Source organism: Spermophilus citellus, assembly GCF_964194105.1.
Source record: "Spermophilus citellus genome assembly, chromosome: 14".
NCBI lineage: Eukaryota > Metazoa > Chordata > Mammalia > Rodentia > Sciuridae > Spermophilus > Spermophilus citellus.
Genome location: NC_138194.1, coordinates 65207910 through 65234066, shown reverse-complemented (window position 1 = coordinate 65234066; position 26157 = coordinate 65207910). Strand labels below are relative to the sequence as shown.

At 41.9% G+C, this 26157-nt stretch overlaps 1 protein-coding gene across 1 annotated transcript in view; it reads right to left on the bottom strand.

Annotated features, from left to right (window-relative positions):
- Nucleotides 1-26157, bottom strand: part of PTDSS1 (phosphatidylserine synthase 1) — a 59688-nt gene that overhangs the window by 12540 nt on the left and 20991 nt on the right. Inside the window, exons 3-9 of the mRNA XM_081266714.1 lie at nt 24675-24719; nt 21468-21592; nt 14188-14346; nt 10702-10853; nt 7565-7706; nt 6175-6287; nt 3253-3318 (exon numbers count right to left, since the gene is read on the bottom strand). Of these exons, the coding sequence (XP_081122840.1) occupies nt 3253-3318; nt 6175-6287; nt 7565-7706; nt 10702-10853; nt 14188-14346; nt 21468-21592; nt 24675-24719 (802 nt within the window). The remainder of the gene's footprint in view (nt 1-3252; nt 3319-6174; nt 6288-7564; nt 7707-10701; nt 10854-14187; nt 14347-21467; nt 21593-24674; nt 24720-26157) is intronic.

Below are 26157 nucleotides of genomic sequence, written 5' to 3'. Positions count from 1 at the left end.
CAGAATCTGGACATGCAGGAATTGACACACTCACATGGGTATTCCCTAAAAAGGCAAGAGGGAACCAGATGGCCTTGGTCCCTGTCTACTGGCAGACACAAAGGTCACATGTGGCATGCTCTAAACAATGGAATGCCTGGAATCAGAACCACTTCGGTAAAGCACAGAGATTGACATTATCTTTAGAGAGCTGGGGACTATCTTTTCTCCTAACCCCAAACAGACAAGGTTTAAGGAGAGCTGCTTTGGATTTATAAAGACCACTTGACCACTGCCCCCTCTCCCCAATAAAGCAGCCTATGTGTGAGAAAGCCTAATTCTGGTTGAGGAATACACACAGAGGCTTTTTGCTGTCATCCTGAAGTCTAGTCAGTGATCATTTTAATGCCAGATGGAAGTTAAGACTCCTATTGCTTCAGCCTGCACAGTGGTAGGAAGTCCATCTTTGAGACTTCCTGAAGGACTCCTACAATGGGGATTTGGTCTAGGATATGGTGTGACTGTCTACCCTTAAGGCAGAAAGAATGTCCGGGGTTTATTATGCAAGGTATCTGGATATTCAACCAGACTTTTCTAAAACGTGGTGACAGATGACTAGAAAGGGTAGGAAACACATCTTCCACTGTGACCCCTCTGCTCTCGACCCAGGTCATACCACTAAAACATAAGTTTCTCAAAGTTTTTTGCTTCCTTTGTCAAACAGAAATTTTAGGAAGCCATTGTTTTCAACTAAGCTCCTGCTGAAGGTCCCAACAGGCCAGGCTAAAAATCAAAGTGGAGTCACTCATGCTCAAGTCCCAGGAGAGAGAAAAACCAACCTTCCCAAACAGTCAGTTCTAACTGGCATGATAATATGAAGCTCCTTCTGCCTTAATCCTTACACACACAAAAAGAGGTAAATGGAAATAATCTGATGTTAACCAATCAGTTCTTTTCCTATTGCTGTCCTCTTGTCCCCCATTATAAGGAGAGGAACTTTGAAATGACCAATCCACTTTTTCCTCTGTTTCTGCTTTCTTCAGCTCTTTTCTGTCTGTAAAATCAACTTCTACTTTGCTCTTTGAAACACCTGCTCTATTTTATAGAACAAAGTATTACCTGACTCTAAAGTAGAAAATAAAGTCAATTAAGAACTTTAACTGAATTGTTGTTCTTTCCTTTAGCATCTTACTCTGGCATTTTTCTATTCCATTTCTTTTTCTTTCTTTCTTTCTTTTTTGTACTGGGGATTGAACTCAGCGGCACTCCACCACTGAGCCACATCCCAGCCCTATTTTGTATTTTATTTGGAGACAAGGTCTCACTGAGCTGTTTAGTGCCTCACTTTTGTTGAGGTTGGCTTTGAACTCGTGATCTTCCTGTCTCAGCCTCCCAAGCTGCTGGGATTACAGGTGTGCACCACTGCACCAGGCTCTATTATTTCATTTTAAAATGCTGGTCAGGACCCACTCAACTGACTTCATAGCCAACTCAAGTGTTTTTAAAGCCCAGTGCTTCCAAGTCAGCCACTGCAGGTCTGATCTGCTCCTGGGTGTACAGGAGTCTTAGCTAAACAGTTCTGTGCTTGTGGACACATCTCTGAGGAGGTGACAGCTGAGCCAAAACTAGAAGGAAATGAGAGGCCAGCTATGGGATTATCTGTAGCTGAGGCCTGGGCTACAGGCACAGGCAGGGCTGAGAGGCAGGGGAAGGGGGTCAAAATAGGCTCAGGTAATGTGGGTTTTGAGGGCCTCCCTCATGTTTGGCTTTTAGTCTGGGGGGCCCTAAAGGGTTTTGGGCACAGGGTGTAACCCAATAAGATTTACATTTGAATATGACCTGACCTTGTGGTGGCAGTTAGGAAAAGGCAAGAGCGGATAGGGAGGCTCTAGCACTAGCCCAAATGAGAGGCCAGGGCAGGGTCTGCGCAGTGGTAAGAAGTGATGGGAACAAAGATGCACTAAACCCAATAGCACAGGGCCTCCCTTAACCACTAGCCACTGGCCCCATCCACTAGGGGGAGTCCTGATCAACACAACCTTCTGGAAGGTTAACATTTTTTTCATACCAAGACTCAAATGGCAGTTAGTCTGGGCTGAGGCCAGAGGTCCAGGCACAGGGAGCCTGTGTTTAGCCTGCCAGCTGGGATACCACCTACCTCCACCTCCTCCTGCCCCAGGGTGGGACCTCCCTCTGCACAGCTCTGCCACTCGCCCCTTTACTCAGTTCAAATGTAAATATCTGATTTTTCCAGGGCTGAGCAAGGGGGCCAAGTTGTAGGTCCTTGGAATTCAGAGCCCTCCCCTCCTCTGGTGCATGCGTGGATCCTTATCTTGGTTTTGCAAGGTTAAAAGGTAAATAAACATGTGGGTTTCCTGAGGAGCAGGCACTAGGGATCCCAACTCGGTACTGGTCTGCTGACCCTCAGCTCAGCCTGACTTTGGTGCCAGCAACACTGAGTGGGGTAAAAAAAAGTGGCTGTAACTGGCAAGCCAAGGGTCAGGAGATCCTCTGTGAACAGAGCAGTGCTGGAAGCAGGGCTACCATGGACAATTGGGACACAAAAGCTTCAGGCATGTGAAGTCTGGATCTTGGGAACTCTGGTTGCTAAATGAGATGGTAAATGATTAATGTTTAAGTAGAGAATGACTTTCCTGAAACACTAAAAAGGGGCTCAGTTTAATCGGGGGGGGGGGGGCTCAAAATAGATAAGCCACAGTCTCCTTCATACTAAATAATAGCAAATTAAGATAAAGCATTTGTGTATGCAATAAAACAATAAATTATAGCCATGTGGCTGTGTGAATTCTTTGACTAATACAATTAGAGTTTGGTATATAGCAAGCAGCTGTCTCCAGGGGTCCTCTGCTGTCAAGATAACATGAAGTGTAGGTAGGCCCACATCAGGATGAGGCCCCAAACTCAAGAGGAAATTCTCTGAGGAAATTCTACTGGTCCATTCTTTTTGAAGTTTATTTCATAAGACAAGGTCTGAGTTCTATGTGGCAAATATTCTCTGACTTCCTAATATTTTTTTTCTAAAAGAGAGCAATTTCTACACCATCTTTTTGATAATTTGCCAAGTAAATCAGGGAAGGAAATGTCAAAAATGAAAGATACATAAGAAAACAAAACAAAAAAGAAAATAGCAAACCTTGTTCACCTGGCTTCATAGAGAAATGCACGGGGAGGCACTGAACACAGGCCAAGAAATACCACCTGAAATTTAGGGGCTGACATGGTTTTGACAATTCCCAAATGACAGATACTCACCCAAACACCCAGCACTGCGTTCCTACGCGCTTGCACTGTGTGTCCGTGAGGTAAGCATAGTACTGTCTGAAAGAACAAAGTTGGAATTCATTGAGAGCTTCTGGAAATTCCTAATTAAAATCATTTTGACAGTGAATGTAAAGAAGGTTCCACACCTTACCCCCTTGCTCCACCTGCTTGGTCTAGTTCTATCTGCCTGGCTAGAAAGCCAGAGCCTCCTCACACATTCTTACAGGAGACTGAGAATTCAGAGGAGGGGAGCAGAGTTTAAGAACCATCCTGCTGGCCATGGTGGTCTTGACTCAGCAAGATTTCCTTGGCCCTGAGCCAGAGCAGCCCAAGCAGCCACTTGAGCCTCCCTCTGTGGAGGTGATTCCAGAGGGTCAGCTCCATGGTTCATTTGTCACCTCCTCTGGCACTCCTAGGACAATGGTTGCTTTGATAACCTTTTGATATTTTGATGATAATCGAGCAAGAACATTCACATTTTGGGCTCTCAGAAACTTATGGGATCCCAGCTGCATCTGTCACTGAATGCCAGTGACTTTGAATACTGCTGATGAGATCAGAAAAAGGAATTGAAATACTCAGAGCAGCATGGTAACACAACTAGAATATGAGCCACTAATGACATTTTAAATTTGCCAGTTGCCATGTTAAAAAGAGTAAAGAGGACAGATAAAATTCATTTAAATTATGTCACTGAAACCAATATATAAACTGATATTAAAATATTATAATGAGGTGTTTTGTATTGCTTTTGTATTAACTCTGAAATCTGGTGTGTAGTTTATGTACGTGGCACATTTCACTGGGGACTGGCCACATTTCTAGTGCTCAACAGGCACACGTGTTGAGTGGCTGGCTGTCAAATAGCACAGTGCGGCTTGGATTCTCCTAAGTATCCCCAAATCATCCACCCCTTTAGAGGTAGCATCTGAACCACAAGCTCATCATCTTTTTGGCGAAACACGCTTTTGAAGATTTGATGAAAGCTTCATAATAAGTGCACATAAACATGCACATAACCTTCTGCATTACACTGTGGGCTAATGCCTCTTTACCCCAAAGACCCAAGGGAAGGATCCTTGTCATGAAGAATGCAGATTATCTTCTTACTTGACATGTTTTCATCACCTAATTTCCATTTGGGGGTTCAGCTGATTGTTCTGATTGTACCCATCCCCTTATATTGCACCTTATGTTATCAAATAAAATAATGTTCACTCAGTATCTTCTCAGAGCAGATTTGTGTGACAGTTTAATCAAAAAGGAAGAAAATGGTGTATATGATTTATCCTGAATCTGTAAGTCTTTCCTGTGAGGGTCTGGCATTTGCTAAATAGGATCTGGGTTAAAATTCATTAGACACTGTTCAAGGAACTCATCAAAGCATTTATTTCCATGAGAACTACCTTAAGCAGTATAAAAGCACAGAAAGTGGCTCATTTTTAGGCAAAAAAAGAACTATATAGAAATTCATAGGATTTGGCAAAAAATTAGAGGGAACTCTTAACAAGTTCAAAGCATTAAATTTTTAGATTCTAGGTTTTCTTATAGAATATTTAACAATACTGAGATTTCACAGTAACACAGTTGCAACTTGCTATTTTGTTAAAGAGATTTCCATCCCCTCTTACTGACTTTGCTGATTGTTCCAAATTTTATATAATAATTGCTCTAAATCTTTCCTGAAAAGAATTGAGAAGCCTCAAATTAAATTACATTTAAATGAGGAAGGAAGACTCCAAACCATCCAGGGAAAACAGCATCTATGAGATAAGGGCTTCAATAGCCACTGGCCTATAAGGTTTCCAAGGGCTGCTGTCTTACCAACTGTCACTTTGCTATCTGTTTTGTTAACAAAAGAGAGAGATGGAAGTTTTGGTTTTAATTATACAAGACTCAGAAGTGTCTTATTTGGTTTGTTCGGTCCAGGATTTTTTTTTTTTTTTTTTTTTAAGATAATGAAGAGGTACTGGCTGGGGGTCTCTTTGACCAAAGTGAAAATCTATTCTTCTTTGGCAAGTAAACCCCTCTACTTATGTGGTTTACCCACACACAAAAATGATGAACTAAGCAATTCTACACTTTCTGCTATGCTGGGTTTTTTTTTTTTTTTGATGCTGAGGATTGAACCCAGGGCCTTCTGCATGCTAGGCAAGCACTCTACCAACTGAGCTATATCCTAGCCCTCTGGATCTTTTAACTGCTTAATTTACAGCTGTATCTCTGGAAGATCTTTGGTGCTGCTACTGATCAAGGCCTATACTCCATATTGGTTATAAAACCCAAATGCCATTTCTAAGTAGGAAAAATAAAACAAAAATGAAAATGCTTTGCTTTGAGCTTTGCTGAGTCAGCATCAGGAAAGAACAGTCTCTGAATAATACCTCTCTTTCCAGGGCCCTACATGAAGGCAGGAGAATAACAGCATCCCCACAGCTGTCCTGGATGACGATAAAAAGCCCATTTTCCAAAAGGAATTTAGTTTAACAGAGCCTAAAAAAGCTAATAAAGTCTCATTATAAAAATAATGTCATTTCTGACTTCTATCATAAAAAAATTTATACTTTCCATTAATTTCATTTTAAGAAACCTGTCACTACTACCAACTTTTTAAAAATAGGTCATGAAAGGATAAAAGAAGACTATCAGTGAAAGATAGTAAAGGGATTTGAAAATAATGAATAGAACTACTAGTGTGGCATGGATTATTCACTATTTTTTTTTTTTAAATCCCCAATAACATGCTGAGATTTGAGAACAAAACATTTTCTTCATATTCTGGATTCTGGATGTGTAAGTCATCTGAACAGTATTTTCATGGGAAATCTGCTAGTTGGTGTGACTTCCCTGATGCCAGACAGAACTTAAAGCAGGTTAATGTCCTCAAATGACAGTCGGGCTAAACACAATTACCTCACTGTGGGAGCCGTGATGCAGCCGATGAAGAGAATTCTAAACCAACTTAATGGATGGCTGGCTTGGAACACAAAGATGTGCTTCAAGAAAAAGGTATTCAACTCAGTCAGCTGAAAAAAAGGAGGTGAGATTTGTCACCCTGGTATGTCATGTTAAATTATAAGCATATATTCCTTAAACAGACATTCTACAGATAAAAATAAGTGAAATGTTCAAAGCATTTTCAGAAAATGTGTGGGGTCTCCCTGGGGTGGCTGTTCAAACCAGAAACCACCAGGACAACATGACCACTGACGAACTGGGGGCCTGAGGGTGGGGGTGGGGCACACAAGGGCTCAAGGCAATAGCTCTTTGTCATGTTTCCTACTTTGCATGGTTGTCACTTGGTTCATGTGTGTGATCTATTGGAACAGTAGGAGAAAAATGCTTTAAACACAGCAGAAAACATGATACAGGTGTGTGGAATACTTGCATGGCCTTACAGAAACCAGGCCAAGTCTAAAGCAAGTCCAGCCGTAGATAAGAAAGCTTGTATGGAGAGATGACTGTGTGCTCAGAGAGCACATGCCTGGGATGGGGCAAATCCTTGACCACAGGGTGTGGCAGGTCGTCCAAGTTTCACCCGCGGCAGGGGTACTTTTCCTGGGGTCAGTATCTTAGTGCAATGCACCATGATGAGCGCTTGGCAGCAGCTCAGAAGATTGTGGCTGAGATGTGGTTATTCTCCTTCCAGAGCTGAGTTCCAGATCTCAAACAAAGGGCAGAGACCACAGAAAGGTCACTGTGCTTTGTGGTCACATCATATGGACTGGCAGGTGCTTTTCAATTACATAAAACACATGCTGTTTTCCCATAGCACTGGCTTTGAGGATATAAACTAAAAATAGCATAATAAATCACATCATATAAGGGGAACTGATGGTAACACAGGGCTCACAGCCCTGGGGAAGGTGTACCCCATAGAATGCTGCCAGGGTACTAATTCAGCTCCCTACACATTGTCCAAAGTGGGAACAACCAAGGAACAATTCTGAATATCACTCATGAATTAGGGATGTGAGAAGAGCCTTCTCATTTGTTCCTTTGATAATGAAAATTATCATATTCTAAAAAGCAATCTGACACCTAATTCATTGGGTGATGGATGCCAAATGTGACCTTTTTCAGGGAATTAATCTGTTTCAAAGACTCACATTTTAAAACGTCTTCAGAACCAAGCAAGACTTTAGAAATGACGACATCATGCTGGTTAATTATTCTACATGCTAGCTGCGAACATCATCTCTTTTACATTTTCTAGTTCATATGCAATGTAAATTAATATCACTCCTAAATTCCTAGAAGGTTAATCTTTGTTCCCTAGTTATGGGCATCTAAAAAAAAATACCTGCCAGATGATCATAAAAAGGTATATTCCAGCCACTCTCTGAAAAGAAGATTTGGGGTCAAACCATCTGACGTAGGTCCAGCTAGCAGGGGTGAACTGCAGCACAGCTCGTTTGATCTTCCCAGTGGTGGTATGGATGTCCCTGTAAAAAGAGAAAAGCTCAAGTGAAAATTCAAAGAGGAAAGAAAGGGGGCGGGGCAGGGAGAGGACAAACACCAAGAGAAAAACTGCATTGATGATTTTATAGCAAATGCCAGAATTGAAAGACTCCTTTCTACTTGAATAGCCTCAGACAAAGGTCTGTCTGTTCACAGGTGGGGCAGGTGACCAAAGCACACTGGATGGGGAATTTCAGCAATGACAAGAAGGGCATGGCACGGCAACTGTGGCTGTGGTCAGGGTACTGTGGAGTTAGGAGAGGTCTTAATTCATGTGTGACAAAAAGAAGTGTGACAAAAGAAGCAAAGAGTTGTTAAAGACAATAATCTGGAACCAGCCCAGGGAGAACTGGGATGCTGGCAAAGACACCATTCCTGCCACCGTTTTGTCTCCTTGGGGTATGTTTTTTTACAATGACATACTCTCATAGTCTTGAGACCGCCCACATCATTTCTTTACCCTATTTCTTCTCAAGAGATGTGAACTGTTTGGGTTGTTGAACAGGGTACTTAATATTTCTTAGTTTTAACTCTAGAAGTCATTCAATTAAAAGTTGCACAGGCCCACGATAAAAATAGTCCCCACATTTTACAAATAAGAACATTTAGGCTTCCAGAGAGAGATAGTGAAGCTGGCTGATGTAAGTTGACCTTATAAACATCAGAATGATGTAGATTCCAGACTAGTACAGGAGAGCCAAAATCCAAGGCAAATATCATCTAATGCCTGGAAGAGAACCTTTAGTTCAACAAATATTGACATCAAGGACCTTTCTGACTCAGACACTGTGCTAAGTGCAAAAGGCACAAGTATCAACAACTCAGGTCTTTTTTCCTGGGGGGAAGGGGACAGGGGAAAGGGGAAGACACCAAGTCTGTCCCTTTACCCATCCACTTATCATCAAGGTCATACTGGGAAAAATATCACAGCAATAAGGTTCGCAGCACAAAAGCAACAAAAACAGAGACTGCCCCCAAACTAACAAGAACTGTGGAGGATGTATATTTTAAAAAGGGTGAGAGTGCATGGAAAAACCTAAAAGAAAGGACACAGATACTGCAGAATCCAGAAGCAGAATATTTAATGTAGTGAAGAGGTTCATTCAATTTAAATTAACCTACATTCATTTATACATTAAATGTTTTATAAGAAAACTCTGAATTTTCTTTTTTTTAATAGTTGGATTTATAAATTTTGGCATCTTGGCAAAATAATTCTAGAGTTGAATTTGAAGCATAAATGTGTAAAAACAGGAAAGCCAGGTGGCTGTGTTTAAAGAATCTGTCTGATACAGATCCAGACTCCACTGTTTCTAGCTGTGTGTCCTTAAGCAAATCACTAGATACCAGCCACAGTATCGCCCCCTCTAAAATGAAGAGAACAACAGTGAGGACCCTGATGGAAGGCTCAGCAGAGACGCTGCTTGCACAGTTTGCCTGCAGCAACATCTAGCCCAGCGACTATGCTGTCACATTATTTACTGCCTTCCAACCTTAAAATGTCCAGTCAAAATCAGTGGCCAAAGAGAGAATGATTACTAAAAGAGACAGGAAAACTGGTTAGTCCAAGGCTAAAACATGAAATAAATATGAAATGAGATTTTGTAATGAGATTTTGTAAATTCCTTATAATAAGAAAAAGACAACCACTAAGAAACTAGAAGAAAATATGGGTTAACATTACGTGAACAAAAAGATGAAAAAATTTTTTGACATTAAATAAAAAAATCCATGATACACTAGATCATAAAGGGGATAACAAAATGGAAAATAAAGTCACAGTTACAACAAAGTGTTAATATCCTTCAACCATAAGAAGCACCAATAAAAGAGAAAACAAAAAAACCTGGAAATCCATTATCCCACAATTTTATGGGGGGTAAAATTGGCATAGGTTTAAAATAAATTTGAAGAAAACAGTGAATATATGTGTGTGTGTTTGTGTGTATATAATATACACATACACAATAGGTGACAGTATGAATTGATTCATATAAGAAAATCAGAGATACACACAAAAATATGCCTAAGAATGTTCACTCTTGCCTTTATGAAAGCAAAAACCTTGAAACAACTAAGGGACTAGAAAGGGAACTGGCTAATACTTTATGATTATTCTGTCTGACAGGATATGAAGAATCCCCTTAAAATCATGCTTTGAAGAATACTGAATGATATGAAAATAAACAAAATTCTAAATACAATGAAAACAACTACTTTCCTCATCACCACCACAGTTCTTTCTTCCTCATCAATGGCATGGTGCCTGCCATAAACTGAGAAGCCAGTTGCACTAAGCAGAATAAAGCAAGGGTGGTGGTATGCACTGCCCTCCCCGGAAGCACAGAAGAGGGGCATACAGCTTAACACTAGAGTCAGGGACAGCTTCCGGAAGGGGTGGCAAGTGAGCTGAGTCACCAAAGAAAAGGACACAAGCAGCCTGGTCCTAGGGAATATGGGTCAAAGGTACAGAGGAAGGAGTGTGTTTTGGCCATAGAGCATCAGGTGCTGGAGAAGGGTCCTCCCCTCCCAGCCCATGAGGCACGATTTGTCCTTAAAGATCATGAGGAGCCACCATAGGGTCCCGACCCAATAAACCTGACATTCTGAAGTAGTCCACTCAAGCAATGGTGTGAGCAGGGTTTTCGTCAGGGACAGGGGACCAACTAAGGTAGGGATGGGAATCAGACTATACAGGCTGAGGCAGTAGGGATCTGCAGGAAGAGATGGATTTAAGAAGCACTTTGAATCTAGAGGCTTTTAGGACCCTCTAAATACAGAAAGTGAAAAAGAGAAAATTGTAAATGATACCATTTTCTGGACAGATGCTTGAAATCAGGTTTATAATCATTTTGAGTTTTAATTGCTGATATGAAATTTTATTCCTTGGCATCAAAGATGACACTAAACATGACTCCTTGTAAAGCAATTAAACATAGATTACAACACTGTGACTAACGTCCAAAAAGAAGGACTCACTTGAAGCTTGCCCAGTGGTAAGTCCTCATCTCTAAAAACCGGCAAACCACCATGCCCAGCCAGATGCCGCCTCCATTGCACAACAGGATGTCCAGAATGACTTGGTCCCACCAGCACTCAGCAAAATTGGGCAGAAGATGCATGAAGAAAAGCTGAGGAACACAAGAGATGAAGGTTGGGAAAAAAGCCAAAACTGGGGTGCCATGCAGAATGATACATTTCCTCTTAACAATGCATCGTTTCAGAAAATGTTATTGCATTTTTTCTTAACAATAAGAAAACCACCATAACCAGTCTGTAATCTGGTTCTTGCTTTTCATATTGCACATGGTTTACAAACAACATTTATCAAATAGCTCTCTTTTTTAAAACATTAGGCTTTTAAAGACACAATGGCACCTCTTTAAAAATAGATTACCAATGAATTACCTTGGCTGATGACAACACAACAAGGATCTGAGAGGGGAATAAGACAGTTTTCATATCTGACAACAAAGTGCTGGTACAGTTCTCAAAATTAGCAGCTTTAGAATTCAAGCTGTGTATTTCAGAAATATTCCATAGGTGTATAGATAAATCAGAGGGAAAAATTACAAATTCTAAAAGATGAGATCTCAACGACATAATGCAGGGAACTGACAGCTCTCCAGACCATCCCACACTGACCAACTCCCAAAGATGACAGTCCGTATTAGGCACCCATCATGTGCACAGTGGTGAGACAAAGTAAGCCACAGCATCTGATCTCAGGGGAGGGGTGAGATGTGCATCCAGATATTCAGACCACAAAGGGAGGTAGACTGAGGTAAGTGTTATAAAGCTAATGTGAATGGAACGCAGTGGGAACGCGGCAGATCCACTCTGACTGAGGGCAACTGGGGAAGCCTTCTGGAAGGGAGACATATTGGAGTCACAACATCAGTGCATGAATGACTGATTTCAAGAGGTGCAGATGGAGATGGAGATGGTCCAGATGGGGTGAGTAGTAAAGGGTGTTCAAAAGGTGAACAAAAGTCTCCTTAAAAACTGTTTCATTTAAAATAAAGGGTGGATTAGCTGTGCCAAGAGCAGCATGCCCTGCTGTGTGAAGGCCCAACCTAAGAAGGAAAGTGAAATCACAAAGCCCAGGCCAGAGAGTCTCTGGAAAGACACTCCATGCCATCGCAAACCTCTGAAGTAATAGAATAAATAGTGCAAAGTTAAAAGTTTCCACAGAGCATTTTGTAAGCGACAAACAATATGCAGACATGAGAAATTTTTCTTTTTGATGCATCTGTCACTGAGAAGCTACAAGACAGCCATTATATGTGATGGCTTATCACTGCATTCTTACCCTGGTGGGCTTCACACTACCCCTGAAGTGTATTCCCAGGTTTCAAGTGCAAGGTGGAACTTGAACACTGGCCTTTGGACAAGGAAGAGAGAAACTACAGAAGCTGGCAGCGTGTTTGCTGGAATAAAACTATGCACAGAAGTAATGGTGGAGAACACCTTTAGCATAGGGGCTTTCTGGAAGGTACCAGATGCTGGGGCAAGATGGGCCCCAAGGGGCTGAGTCTGAGGAGCTGGCTGTCACCTTCATTCATTCACTATGGAAATATCATGCACTAGCCATGTGTATGGCAGAGTCCCTGGGCCTGGGAACACAGAGACATGAGCCTTGCCCCCTGGAGGCTAAAGACACACTTACCATGTGTCTAAATGGAGCACAGATAGTGGAGGAGCAGGGAAATTTTCCTTTAGGAGCTGAGCCCTGGCAACAGGAGACTAGGAGGTGAGGGGAGCAAGAAGCGGTGAGGATAAGTGAAGGGCTCTGGTGGGAAAAAGCAAATGACTTTTGAAATGGAGGAGCACAGAGGTTGAGGGAGAGAGAGGCTCACTGGGGCTGGGCTGGGAGGCAGTGGTTAGGTCCCCTCTGGGCCTCTCTGCCTGGCTCAGAAGTCTGGATTCTATTTTAAGAGCAAGGGACAAACAATAAAGAGGTCTTAGGAGGAGGGGTCTTGATCTGGTGGAGGGCTGAAAAGGACTTATTTGGCAATAAGTAGTGCGAAGACAAGCACTTCAGACAAGAGACATGGTCGATCAGACAGGAGCAAGAAGAGGGATGAGAAGACTCCTTTGGACTGTAGAAATGTTTAAGAAAGAGTCACAGGACCTGAGTACCACAGGACTTTGGGGAGCAGGAAAGAAAGAAGTCTAGAGAGCTAGAGAGAGGGGAAAAGGGAGCTGGTAAGCCCTGGTGCCTTACACAAAGCCGGGCAGCTGGGTTAGGAAGATGACTGCATTCTGAGGCAGGATGTGGTGAAAAGACAGGAACGTGGTTATGGAATGTATCCTGGCTCAACCAAGGAAGTGAGGCTCAGAACTCCGGATCCTTCTCCATACAATGGGAGTGGATAGATAGCCACTGCCTTTCCCTGTCCATCCTGAGGATTCACGGTGACATATAAGGTGTTGGGCACAGTCATGGTGATCTGAATTATGTTCCCTGAAAATCTCTACACTGAAGCCCTAAATGCCAACTCTTCAGAAGGTGAATTTATTTGGAAAAGAAGCTGTTGCTCATGTAGTTAAGATGAGGTTGAACTGGACTGGAGTGAGCCCCCCAATCCATTATAACTGGTGTCCTTATAAAAAGAATAAGAAGGAAGGCTCCGAGACACAGGGGAAATGCCACCTGATTAGGAAGACGGGGTGTATCTACAAGTCAAGAAATGTTGAAGATGGAGAGCAAACTGCGAGGGGTGGGACAGGCCTCAGAAGATTCTCCACAACAGTCCTCAGAAGAAACCAACCCTGCCCACACCTTGACCTCAGACTTCCAAGTCTCCAAAGATGTGAGAGTTACAGTAATAGAAGCCATATTTAACTGGCACACTTCTCTAGGCTGGGATTGGGTCAACGACAGGCATTGAGGAATACACTGTGCACGTGGTCAAATTCTGTTCTCTGGGAATGATGAATAATGTAAAATTGAGCAATAATGAATTAGTTCCCCCAATTTTACTAATAGTTTTTAAAGAATATATCTCTTTCATTAATTAAATGAGACAAATAACTCTATTGGAAATTCATTTTTCAGCTATAAAGCCCCTTTGGATGCCCTTGACATTTCTGAACACCTTTTTGTCTCAGACTGGAAAACAGCTGAGTGGGTTAACCAACCTGTTTACTTCTAAGCAGATTTCCCTCATTATCATTTATGTGTCTCACTTGGGAATTTCACTTTATTCTTTCGCTTGATTTCATTTGTTTCTCTTTAAGACTGGTGGGATAGAAATACATTTCATTAAGTGAACAAGGTGGCTTTTGTTTAGTTTTTGTTTTTTTAAACAAAGATCTAAAAGAGTCTCATGGGATGGTGTAAACACATTTCCACGATGGGGGCTGGAGAATGGATTGACGGCTACCTGACAACCTTTTTCTTCCTACACATAAAGTGTACACAATGTTTCGTCCTGGGAACCCCCACCCCCCACTTCTTACCTCAGTTAGCTCCCAGGTAATACTGATAGTCCAGCAGAGACCATAACTTCGGATCAACAAGGCCTTCATGGCCCAACCCCAGAAATGCCCAAATGCAAATATATCAAAATGGCTAACGATCCTCTCCCAGGTAATCACGTGGCAGTTCACAGCATACTCCTGTTGAACATGAAGGGAAATGATCAATGGAACTCCAGAACCTATGGGCTTTCTGGGTTCAGACAGTGAGTAAGAACTGCCCCTGACAAGTAATGTAGGTGCTGATCCATTAATAGAAAAGTTTTAACAACAAGATTCTTGGGTAAATCAACAAGTCCTAGAGCTTAAATGAGACCTGCTTTACTCTGAATTGCAAATGCTGGGTTAAAATGGGAAGCAAAATAATTTTACAAAGGCTTAACACATCTTAAAAAAGTAGCATTGCATAGATCACATCATCTGAGGTCAGAGCAACTAAGTTAAAGCCAGTAATGGAAATGGTAATTAAAGGATTCCAATAGATTTAGAAATTTAAAACACATTTCTAAAAAATCACAGATTGAAGAAATCATAATAGAATTTTTTTAAAAAATTGAATACCAATGATAATAAAAAAATACTGCATATCAAAACTGAAAGGATATAGTTAGGTAGGATTTTGAGGAAAATGTAAAGCCTTAAATGTTTAGAACTAAACTTTAGAAATGGGAAGAGGACAGAATAAACCCCAGCTCAAAACTATCAGATACTACATAATCTAAATATTAGAAAATTCTTATACTTGTAAGAATTTTGGTTCCATCTTAGCATCTTTTTGTTTTGAACATATTATATATTTATGACAACTAAAGGACAATATAACATTTCTTGGGAACCTATTTCATACCCTTTCTTTCCATATTAATCTAATAGAAAGTAGTGAAAGCTATTGCCTGTGACTTATTATCAGTCAACTGGAAAAATTCCTATTAACTATTAGTAGGGTTTCAATATTAGATATCTCCTGAAGCTCATGTGTGAGACAATGCAAGAAAGTTTAGAGACAAAATGATTGGATTATGAGAGCCTTGACCTAATATTTCCCAGGGATATAAAAATTCAAGGATGCTCAAGTTCCTCATGTAAAATGGTTCAGAATTTGCATGTAATCTACACAGATCTTCTCATATTCTTTAAATCATCTGTAAATTACTACAAGTACCTAAAATGATGTAATACCATGAAAATAGTTGTTACACTGTGCTGCTTAGGTAATAATGCCAAGAAAAGAGCAATAATTTTCTCTGAATACTTCTGATCTGCAGTTGGTTGAATCCATGGATGTTGACCCACAGACACAGAAGGCTGGCTGTAGTGCTGCAGGAGCCTCGAGCAGGTATAAGCATGACAATCAGGATGAACAGGCTCTAACTGAGGACAGCCCAGAGCCAGGGCCTGGAAAGAGGCCAACTGTCTAGGTGTGCCTGTGACTAAAGACAAATTGCTTACCTTGCAAACTGTCTCAGGCTGATCTTGGTGACCCCACCCCTCCTCCCTTGCTTGCCCAACATGTAACCAAATAGCAAGTCCCATTCATTTTACCTTTTCAACTTTCTTTCCTCGACCTATCTCATTGTTACTAATATTTCTTGCTCAGACTTCTTCAGTAGTTTTCTAAGTTTGTGAAATATTTCAAGTATATAAAACGTATATATGATAGTATAATAAGTACCTGGGTCCCCACCTCCACACACTTTCACCCACCTCCAACTCAAGATTAGAAAGATGTTTAACTGGTCACCCTGTCTCCACCTGTGCTTCCTATAGCCAGTTCTTTATAAATAAAATGATATTGAATATCATAAATCATATCAATTGCATAACTATGTATACTATGTGCATGTAGTAAAGTGCACGTGTGTACATGTGAGCACACCTACGTGTGTGTCAGGGAAGTCGGTGGTTGGATAAGACATCCTTCTGAGTCTAGACAGATCTCACTAATGCACACTGCAGCCTTCCAGTCCTGTTCTCCCTTTGAAGGAAATGGTTTCTTTAAAAGAAGAAAAGATTCCAAGTCCTCTTTGGAAATTATTTGCCTTCTGACAGCACACGATCTTGTCTGCTCCCTCAACCATGCAGAAATCTTGTGGGACAGGTCTTGCCTTGTGGAAGAAGCTTACAATTGTCCAAAGGGCCAGGGGAGGATAGGCCTGCTTAATCTGTGGGAGGGAGTATTAGCAAGCCCACGTGGTCCAGGTCTACAGCCATCTGCTCCACTTAGCATTTACAGGAAGAAATCAGCTAATATACTGAACTCTTTCTTCTGTCTCCAAACTCAACTACAGGTCAGGGTATTGACTGAACCTCCAAAATATCAGCACAGATCACGTAACTGCTCTGAATGGCATTTAGAATGAGATCCAAATTCTAAATTGCAGCCAGTCTGGCCCTGGCAGCCTCCCAGCCTGAGGCACGGCTCTCTACTTCTGGATTCCCACACTCCTCAGCCCCTGACTGACCCAGCTGCCCAGTCAGGGCCTCCACAGGGGCTGTCTTGCTGAGTAATGCCCGTCCTTGTGTCTGGCTACTCCCACTTACCCTTTAGTGGCCAGCTTGAACATTAGTACTTGGCTTGATCTCCCTGACATCCCTGGCGTGACAGGGTCACTGCTCTAAGTGTTAATAGCTCCCACTCCTTTTCCTTTACAGTGCTGCAACCTCGTGGGAGCATTGTGCTTCCTGGATCCCATGGTATGCCCTTTTCACTCTGTATTATTTTGAGAATCAGGATGCATATTTCAATGTATTAAAATGTATGGTTCTTTAGATATAAGGCTTCTTTATTCCCCTTCCAAAAGCCATACCTATAATTTATGGCTCAACTTAAAATAGATGCTGACCTCCTAAACCCACGATTGATCTTAACCTTATCAGGACAGAACAGCAGACATCCTGTGCCCCCTGACACCTATGAGGAGGTCCACCATAAGAACTGGACTGGAGTATGGAACCCCCCCAGGCCTCTATACTCAATTTTCAGTGTGTAGGAAATGCAGGGATCAGGGAGACACACTCGGGATATCCTGGAAATGCAAGTTGCAAAATCCAGATGTGAGAAACTCTGTGAGGTAAACAATTTGGCTTATTCAACAAAATATACCTTAAGGAAAAAGAAAATGTGTCGAAGAACCTACTGATCAAAAAGGATTTAAGAAGGGGCTGGGGATGTGGCTCAAGCAGTAGCGTGCTCGCCTGGTATGCTTGCGGCCCGGGTTCGATCCTCAGCACCACATACAAAGATGTTGTGTCCCCCGAAAACTAAAAAGGATTTAAGAGACACATCAAATTCACTATGTGGACCTTGTCAAGGTCCTACTCGGAACAAATCAGTTGTAAAAGACATTTATATCTGGCAACTGGAAAAATGTGAACCCTGAATACATATATTGACTATGAAGTGCTTACGTTTAAAAAAAAAAAGAGCTCATATATTTTCAACTTAATATCTGAGAACTGTTTCAAAATAATCCAGACTGGGGGACTGAAACAAGATTGCGCAATGTTCAAGCTGGATGACGGGTACATGGGGATTTCTACTCTTCCATATGTTTAAAGCCTTCCATGATAAAAATTTTAAAAGTCATCGATAGTGTCTTAGGGTTCAACAGACAACAAGTTATTCCTTTAAATGTGCCTACTTGTAGACTCTGAGTTCCAAGGGACAAGGAATTTGCCCACCTGTCCCCGCCCCTCCCACTCCCCCACTCTCACCAGCAGTATGCCAGCAAGAAGGAAAGGCTCAGACAATAGTAACTTATTTAACAAAGACTGCTGCTGCAGACAGACTGATTTATAAACAAGTTCTGCTCTCAAAAAGCTTGTCTCAAGTTTTGAACACATATTTAATAAAAATTAGTATTTTATTTTGGTGCTGGGAATTGAAGTCAGAGCCCTGTGCATGTTAAGTATATGTTCTACCACTGAGCTACACCTTTAGACCAGAATCAATATTTTAAAAAGCAGCAAACTGTCCAGAAGAGAAACCGCCTCTAATACAATTTCAATGATCCCTCAGCCCCAATTTATAAAAGAAATTCTAAGAGGAAAAATGGGAATCAGGGTTTTAATGAGCCAGAGTCGGCCAAGATCAGGACTGGGTACAGGGTAAAAGAAGAAATGGGGACCAGTGAATCAAAGACATTTGGTTTCACATGAAGGAATTTCTTTCCACTAATCCAATGAGGTCAGAAGTGTTTGTCTCCTGCCACTAATGAATGGGTCTTTATAATTGTGAACGATTACTTTAAGAAGGAAGAAAGTAATGACTGATAAAGAAGATGAGGCACTGCAGCATCAGCCAGAACCACAAGCCACTTCAGCTTTGCTGGGCTTGGCAGGGGAGAATTAGCCAATACGGGACAACTAGGTTTTAAAAGCCACTTGCAGCTATTTTGAAACTGTAGTCGTGACATTCAGATGTCCCTCTGAAGTCAAATTCCTAAGGAAGCTAGATGTCAAGAGCATTATTCAATTAAAATTCCTTCTACTAGCTCTGAGAGCTGGGTCAACAGAATGAGGACCACTGCCTGCCTGTCGATTTGTGTGGGAGGCCACAACCAAGTCAAGATGGCTCCTGGCAGTTTGCCAGGAGGAGTGGTTTGTGAGGCAAAGCCACTGAGCCATTAAGATGGTGGGGATTCCTTATTGGCTGACTGCTGTATCTAGATGATGCTAATTGAGTCAAGCTGTGTGTAATCAGTTAGGTATATATATCTCTGCTGTTCTGCAATAAAGCAGTTCCCGCTTCAACCTTCAAGTTGCTTGTCACCTCCCGGTTATTTTGCCCAGCTAGACTGCGGCAGATTTGCTTTGTAATGGGACCTCTTTTACTCAAAAGCCTAGAAAAGTTGTTTAGGAAAGTATTGAATTGGATAAGTCATTCTCCCAATCTAATTCTTCTGTGAACAAAAAAGGACTATTCAAACAAACAGTCCCTACTCAATAACTGTTATTATCCTCACTATTACCGTCTGTAACCATCATTTTCATTAATGTCATAGTTTGGATCTGGAACGTCCCCCAAAGTCCTTGTGTTAAAGGCTTGGTCCCCAGCTTGGCGCTATGAAGGTGGTTGGACCTTTAAGAGGTGTGGCCTTGTGGGATATTGGAGGTCACTGGAGGCATGCCTAAAAGGGGAATGTGGGATGCCAGTCTCTTCTTCTGTTTCCCACCTGCAAAGTGGTGAGCACCTTCCTCTGCTACATGCTCCTGCCAGGATGTGCTGCCTCACCACAGGCCCAAGCAATAAGGCCAAATGACCACAAACTGAAGCCTCCAAAATGAGGAGGCAAAATAAGCCTTTCTTCCATTTTAATTGATTATCTCAGGTAATTTGCTACAGTAATGGATGACTGACTACCACAATCATCATCATTTCAAGCTCCTGAGTTTTGCCATTCTTTCTTTAGGGTGAGAAAACCCCAAACTGACTTCTCTTATAATTTCTGCATGCTTATTTTTGCTTCAACTGTGTCTCTTAAGAAAGTTAAAAATAAAAATTTAGAAATGCCCTTTCAAGAAGGGTCTGACCACTGTCAACCATGGTGAAATGATTACTGCTTAGACCTTATTATTAGGTCCCTTATATTACTTCCTGTTTCTCAAAGTCATTATGTCTCAGAGTCCATGTGCCTATTCTCATTGTCCTAAGCACCACCAGGTTTTATGCATTGGAAAGAAAAAAAAATAGAGGAAAAAAGCACCAAATATTAGGCATTGGAAAGAGAAAAAAAAAAAATACCACCTTTTTTGAAATGAAATGAACCATATAGTATAAAATAATGGGATATTGATTTTGGTCTTGGTCCCTGGATCCTGGCTCAGAGCTCTTTCAAAAAAACCCTTATAATTTTCTGAGGAATAGGGCTGGGAGGTACATCTTTTACTTGGTCTTTGACCCTAGTTTCTGACACAAAGCTCCTAATCCCTTGGAATTTCCTGAGTAACAGGAACATTTTTGTTCTAATTAGGCAACTCCTAGTGGGCTCCAGAACAGGGACTGGGCACCAGAAAGACCAAGCCACAACCAGAGGCTTAAAGCTTGTAGCCCCATCCATCATCTTCTGGGAGAGAAGAGCTGGAGATGTTAATAATCAATCAATAATCAATCGTGTCTATGTGACAAAGCTTAAGTCCCTGAACTGTGGGGTCTGGAGAGCTTCTAGGTGGTGAATAGGTCCATGTGCTGGGAGTGGCGCACCCCAACCCAGGGGGACAGAAGCTCCTGCATGAAGATCCTTCCAGGTCTCGTCCTGTGTACCTCTTCATGTGGCTGTTCATCTCATTCTCTCACATCCTTCACAGTAAACTATAGAAGTGTATTTCCCTTAGTTCTGTGATCTGTCATAATAAATTAGTATTGGGGCAACCTCCTACTTGAGGCTGCTGGTCAGAAGCACAGGTGACCATGGAGGCTTTCATTTGCATATGAAATATAGATAAGTACTGTGGGACTGAGCCCTTAACTTGTGGGAGCTGACTAACTCCAGGCTGTGTCAGAACAGAACGGAACTGTAAGTCCCCTGGCTCATGTCAGGAGAACTGGCTGAAGTGGGGGAAACCCGCACATCTGGTTAGAGAAGTGTTCATGAGAGCGTAGAGGAAAAAACAGTTGATTTTCCCCATACACATAGTCTCTTCAGTAAAAGCCAAAATACAGCATGGTCTTAACCAAAAATAAAAGGTTTTCATGTGGGGTTTAATAAAAATAACAAACAAAATGGCCTAGATCATTACAATGGCCCCTTCATGGTCAGCCGGTGGAAAGGATCTTTGCACTGGATGCGGAGGGGCTGAGAGCAGAGAGCTGAGGATGACACTGGTAGGAAGAGCAGCCACCTGAGGGCCTGTGCACCTGAGGTCCCATGCAGGCCTAGGGTGGGCTCATGAGTAAAGTAACTTGGTTTAGTTCATACCAACTCCCCAAAAGAACTATTACTATTTTCAACTTATAAAAGGGGGAACAAGCTGACTAGCACTTTGCCCAAAGTCCATTGGTGGACAAGTGACAGACAGAATTCAGGCCCAAGGCTCTTTGATGACAATCTTTATACTCTTTAGCATACACTTTTGCTTCATGGGAAGATTTCATTACCCTGAACTTCTATAAAACCATGCAACTCAACGGCCTGCCCAGAGTCCTGGATTTTTTTCTGTCTACTCAGGAAATAAGAAAAGGAACAACTTAAAATGTGAAATCTACTATCCCCTATCCCTAAGACTCTACTAACTTCTCTACTGGGTTACTGAAGAGTACATACCATGATATCTGCTTCCCTGGTGGCATACCGAAGATTTGGATCTAGCCAATACATCAGAGATTTAACCTGCTCGAAATTCAGGAACAGGAGAAATACCAGGAACAGGAAGTAGAGCACACTGAGTCCTGACAGAAACAAAAACAGGTTCAAGTTTAGGAGAGATGCACAGTACACATTAGACTTGAATGGCTATTTGTCAAAACCTGCACTAACATTGTAACACAGACTGTCAAGACGCCTATCACGGTCTGGTATGCTCTTTGGCAAGGAAGTCTGATAGACAGCCCTAACTCATATTAAGAGAGGTCAATAAAACTGTCTCTGAGAAAATGATGCTTTAGCTGAGCCCTGAAGGACTGGCTGCCAAAGGGTGTGTGGAGAGAGTGTGGGGGAGTGTGTGGGATGTTCAGATAGAGCAAAAAATAGGTCCCTGGAGAGAGATGTCGAGGACCCACATGTGGCTGGGTGCTGGCAGGGAAGGAACAGAGCAAGCAGCAATGAAGTGAAGGCAGGGCTCTGAGGCTATGGCAAGGATTCCTGATTTTTCTTTTAAGGAAAATGGGAAGAAATGAAATGACTTTGGTAATATTTTCCGAAGCAACTGAGTGGACAGGAAGTGGGTCCGGCTTAAGTGGAATCCCAGGCTGGGGACCACTTTTGTACTCCAGGTTTGAGGTATGAAGGAGCCCAGGGACACTTCTCTGAGACTTTAGTCCTTGTAGGCATTATTTTACTGTCACATCACAGTCTAACTGCCATTCCAATAACCACAATATGTCGTTTAAAAAAGAAAAGCCAGTAAAACATTTTAAGAAGGCAAAAGCCTATGTATTATACTACATTTTAGAAAGAACTAAAAACCAACCACTGGGACACTGTCTTTTATTTCTGTTGAAACCATTAAAATTAAAACGTTGAAGTAGGGCATCTGAACACTGTGATACAAATGACCTTGGGTCACAATGTCCACCTAAACGGGGCTCAGAAATAATCTCCAATGAACCATTTCAAAGAACAGGTCTGAGGCTTATTGAAGAGGCATGGAATCTACTTAAGCACAGCAGCACCAGGCCACCCATCAGACCTTCTCCAGCCCTCGGGGAGCTCACAGAGGCCTGAGGAGCAGGGTGACCCACACGCATACATCCCAGACCCAGGGAACATACATTTTTTAGGCATGTTGTTTTTAGAGCTGTCGTAGGTGTGCACTTACATACCAGACACTTTTACAAATTTTCGCCTTAAATGACCCCCCACTACACCCTTTAAAATAATAATCCCTTCGAAATAATTCTATTAAGACAGGGAGAAATGATCTGTGGCACAGGCACTCTTTAAATGGACTTCTTGGTTGGACTTTTGAGTTCTGTGAATCTCCCAACACTGATAAGCAAAATTGTGCATATAAGAATTTGTACTGGGGAAGGGTCAATGATCTCGACAGATTTTCAAGGGCCCCATGTTCCAGAAAAGCTCTTGGGTAAGAAATAAAACTGCTCATTACCTACAATGATTCATTGAAATAGGGAAAACAAAACTCTCAGATGTGCCCAACAATGTGAAAATAACTTAGAATTTAAAGCAATAATATTAAGTCCAGGGAATGTAAGGAAGACTCAGCCAGGAGTGGCTTTTTGTTTATTTATTGAACCCAGGGGCACTTAACCACCAAGCCACATCCCCAGCTCTTTTTATTTTTTATTTTGAGGTAGCTAAGTTGCTTAGGGCCTTGCTAAGTTACTGAGGCCGAGCTTTGAACTTGCAATCCTCCTGCCTCAGCCTCCTGTGTCACTGGGATTACAGTCTTGTACCACTGTACCTGGCTCAGGACTGGCTTTTTAAAAATGTAAATATAGCCATGTTGCTCCTCTGGGAAAAGCCTCCTTAGATTTCCCAGTGCCCTTTGCCCCCATCCCCTGTACGCTGGCCCATGAGCCCTGAATGCATCTATCTGTATCCTACCTTGTGATTTCTCTTACTCTTCTCCCTGGGCCCACTGCACTGGGGCACAGTGGCCTGGAACATACCACCTTTCTAGCTGGTGTGGGGGGGGGGGGCACTTTGGCAGCCTTTCTCTTTGCCTGGAATGTCTCCCAACCTCAGATGTCTGCAGAGTTAGATCCCTCTTTATATTCGAGAGTCTCAGATTAAGTATCACTCCCTGGGGCCTTCCCTCAGTGCTCAAGCTGAGAAGCCCACCCAGTCACCGTCACCTCACCTGAGATTGACTAACTTTTACTGAGTGACCGCTGATGGTGATTAGGGATTTAATAGCTCATTCCCTACAGCTGTTCTCCTCCCTGAGCTGGAGGGTGAGGCTCTCCAGGGCAGGCTCCTGACTGACTGGTTCTCCTCAGTGGCCTCAGGGCCAGAACAGTGCCTGTCACAAAGCCACACTCCATGAACAGTTGCTGAGTGAAAAGTTCACCATTAAATTCAGAGGATAAAGAATTACCTATGATCTCTGAAGGGTGAAAGAAAAAAAATAAACGAAAAAAACAACCTTTAGAAAAATTATCAATTTTCAGAGTGCTTTTACATTTTTACACAAATTACATTTCCTAAACCTAAAAAAAAAAAAGAAAAAAGAAAAAGTTATTTGATGTTTTATTTAGACAACATGAAGTCAAACGCCCTAAGTTTTGAAGCTTTATTAAATTCGCTCAGGTGATTTGACTTTTTGAACCACAAAATCAAGTAAATCAAGATACCCAATTTTTAAATGATAATCAATAAGCTTTAGTTCATATCAGGGCTCTCAGTCAGAATACTCCTCCTTTTTCATTTTCTTTCTCACTAATAACATCAAAGACATTGAATTGCCAGGCATCCAATCACTCCTGGATGCAGTCAAGATAAACGTGCTGACAGGATGCACTTCAGCCAGGCAAGGGAGGATGCTCATGCAAAACAAGTGGTGTTTGCTTCAGCCAAATCCCAGGCAAACCAAGAGACAGCAACACTAGGAGGGGGCATGTGGAGGGGAATGCACTCACCTGTTCAAGAATCTAAGCCACCGTCAGTGCTTTATATCATGTCAAGGATGTTTAAGAAAAAATTTGTACCAGGAACACCAAAAGAGTAAAAAATTTTATAAAGTCTTAACTGTGGAATGGTTAGAAAGTAGAATGTAGAAAGTCAAGTTGCTATAATGATACATGAAAAAAAGATTAGAATATATTTTGACCATCTACTAATAGAACTCACCAAAAACCATTCGCCATAATGCTGGATGAGGTCGGGTAAATGGACCTGCAGAGAGAAGACATGAAGTTAGGGTGAAAAGTGGTTTGAAACAGCAGAAAACTAAAGAAAGAGTTGCATTCTACATGTAGGTAATAAAAAGCTCTCTACTGTTTTATTTTTTTTCTTTCCTCCACCTATATAAACACTTTAAGGTCAAAGTTTAGGTTGAAATGTTTTTACCCACATTTCATCTATTACTATGGTTGTCCCAGGCACCATTCATAACAAAGATTTTTTTAAGCTTTGTCCTTTAGGAGTGAGAACATCATTTCCTGGGAAATGATGTTGTCACAGTGAAGAGGTCACCAGGCTGACATTTGAGTGTGTGTAATACATATTGTACCATCACAAGAGAGATCTCCCAACTGCCCCCAAGTCAGGGAAAAAGGTTTTTAGGACAAATCGAGCTCTGTGTGTGTATAACACACACACACTGCACGCTCACACATGTGACTGTATAAGAGAGAGTGGGTAAATGAGAGAGAATAAAAATGAGAGAAGAAACACTGTGCTTTGAAAACAAACTCTGTGAGCACTATTAGTACAGGGACTTTTGACAATGACCTGTGGCACCAACACACCTCTCGCATGGCAACCCAGTTCAGTTAGATTGCACACTACTGAAACAAATTTCACAAAAGGACAAAACAGCCTTACTCAAATGATACACCAATACTTTCTCTTCTATTGAAGATGAAGTGGTGGGGTGGGGTAGGGAAAGCTGAATAGCTATTTGGCTTGGCCCTGATCTACTAAATCGATTCACCACTGCTCTGGTAGGCACTGATCCTGTTTAGGGCTCTCATACCTTTTGAATCTTCCTATTCTTGGAGAACTGCCAATGTTATGATTCCCACATGCCCAGAGAGACACCAGAGCTTGTTTCCCAGACTTCTATAGATAGGGCTCATCTTCAGGTGCACCTGGACTGGACTTGGCCTCAGGTGATCATATGGGGGGGGGGGGGTGTGCAGAGCTCTCCTGTCTCTGACCCTATAAGCAGGGGCAGTAGCAAGGCAGTGCAAGTCCCATGGGGGATACCCTGGGGGCCCTGGCAGTAAATTTCATTAGCGTCCACTGCAGAAATGATAGTGTGGCAGAGTACAGCTAAAGCTGGCTGAGCACTTGTCCTTAGAACAGTTCTGGGTGCAATGCCTATTCCTAGAAGTTTGGCCTGGGGCCTGGTTTCTAAGCACACCTCGCTTTGCGAACCAGTTCATATTTTTTAACTGGTTCTTTAATGAGCAGAGTCAGTACTTTTGCTTGCAACCATGAATCTCGTCTAAGGCAAACACTGCATTGTTAGTTTTATTCTGGAATTTCTTCTAAAATCACCTATGAAGATGGAAGGGAAGGAGGCAGAAGTAGTTCAATTATGTTTCAATGCAATTCAATGAAATCTTAAAAAGATTACATTGAAACATAATTGAACTTCTTTCCTTTG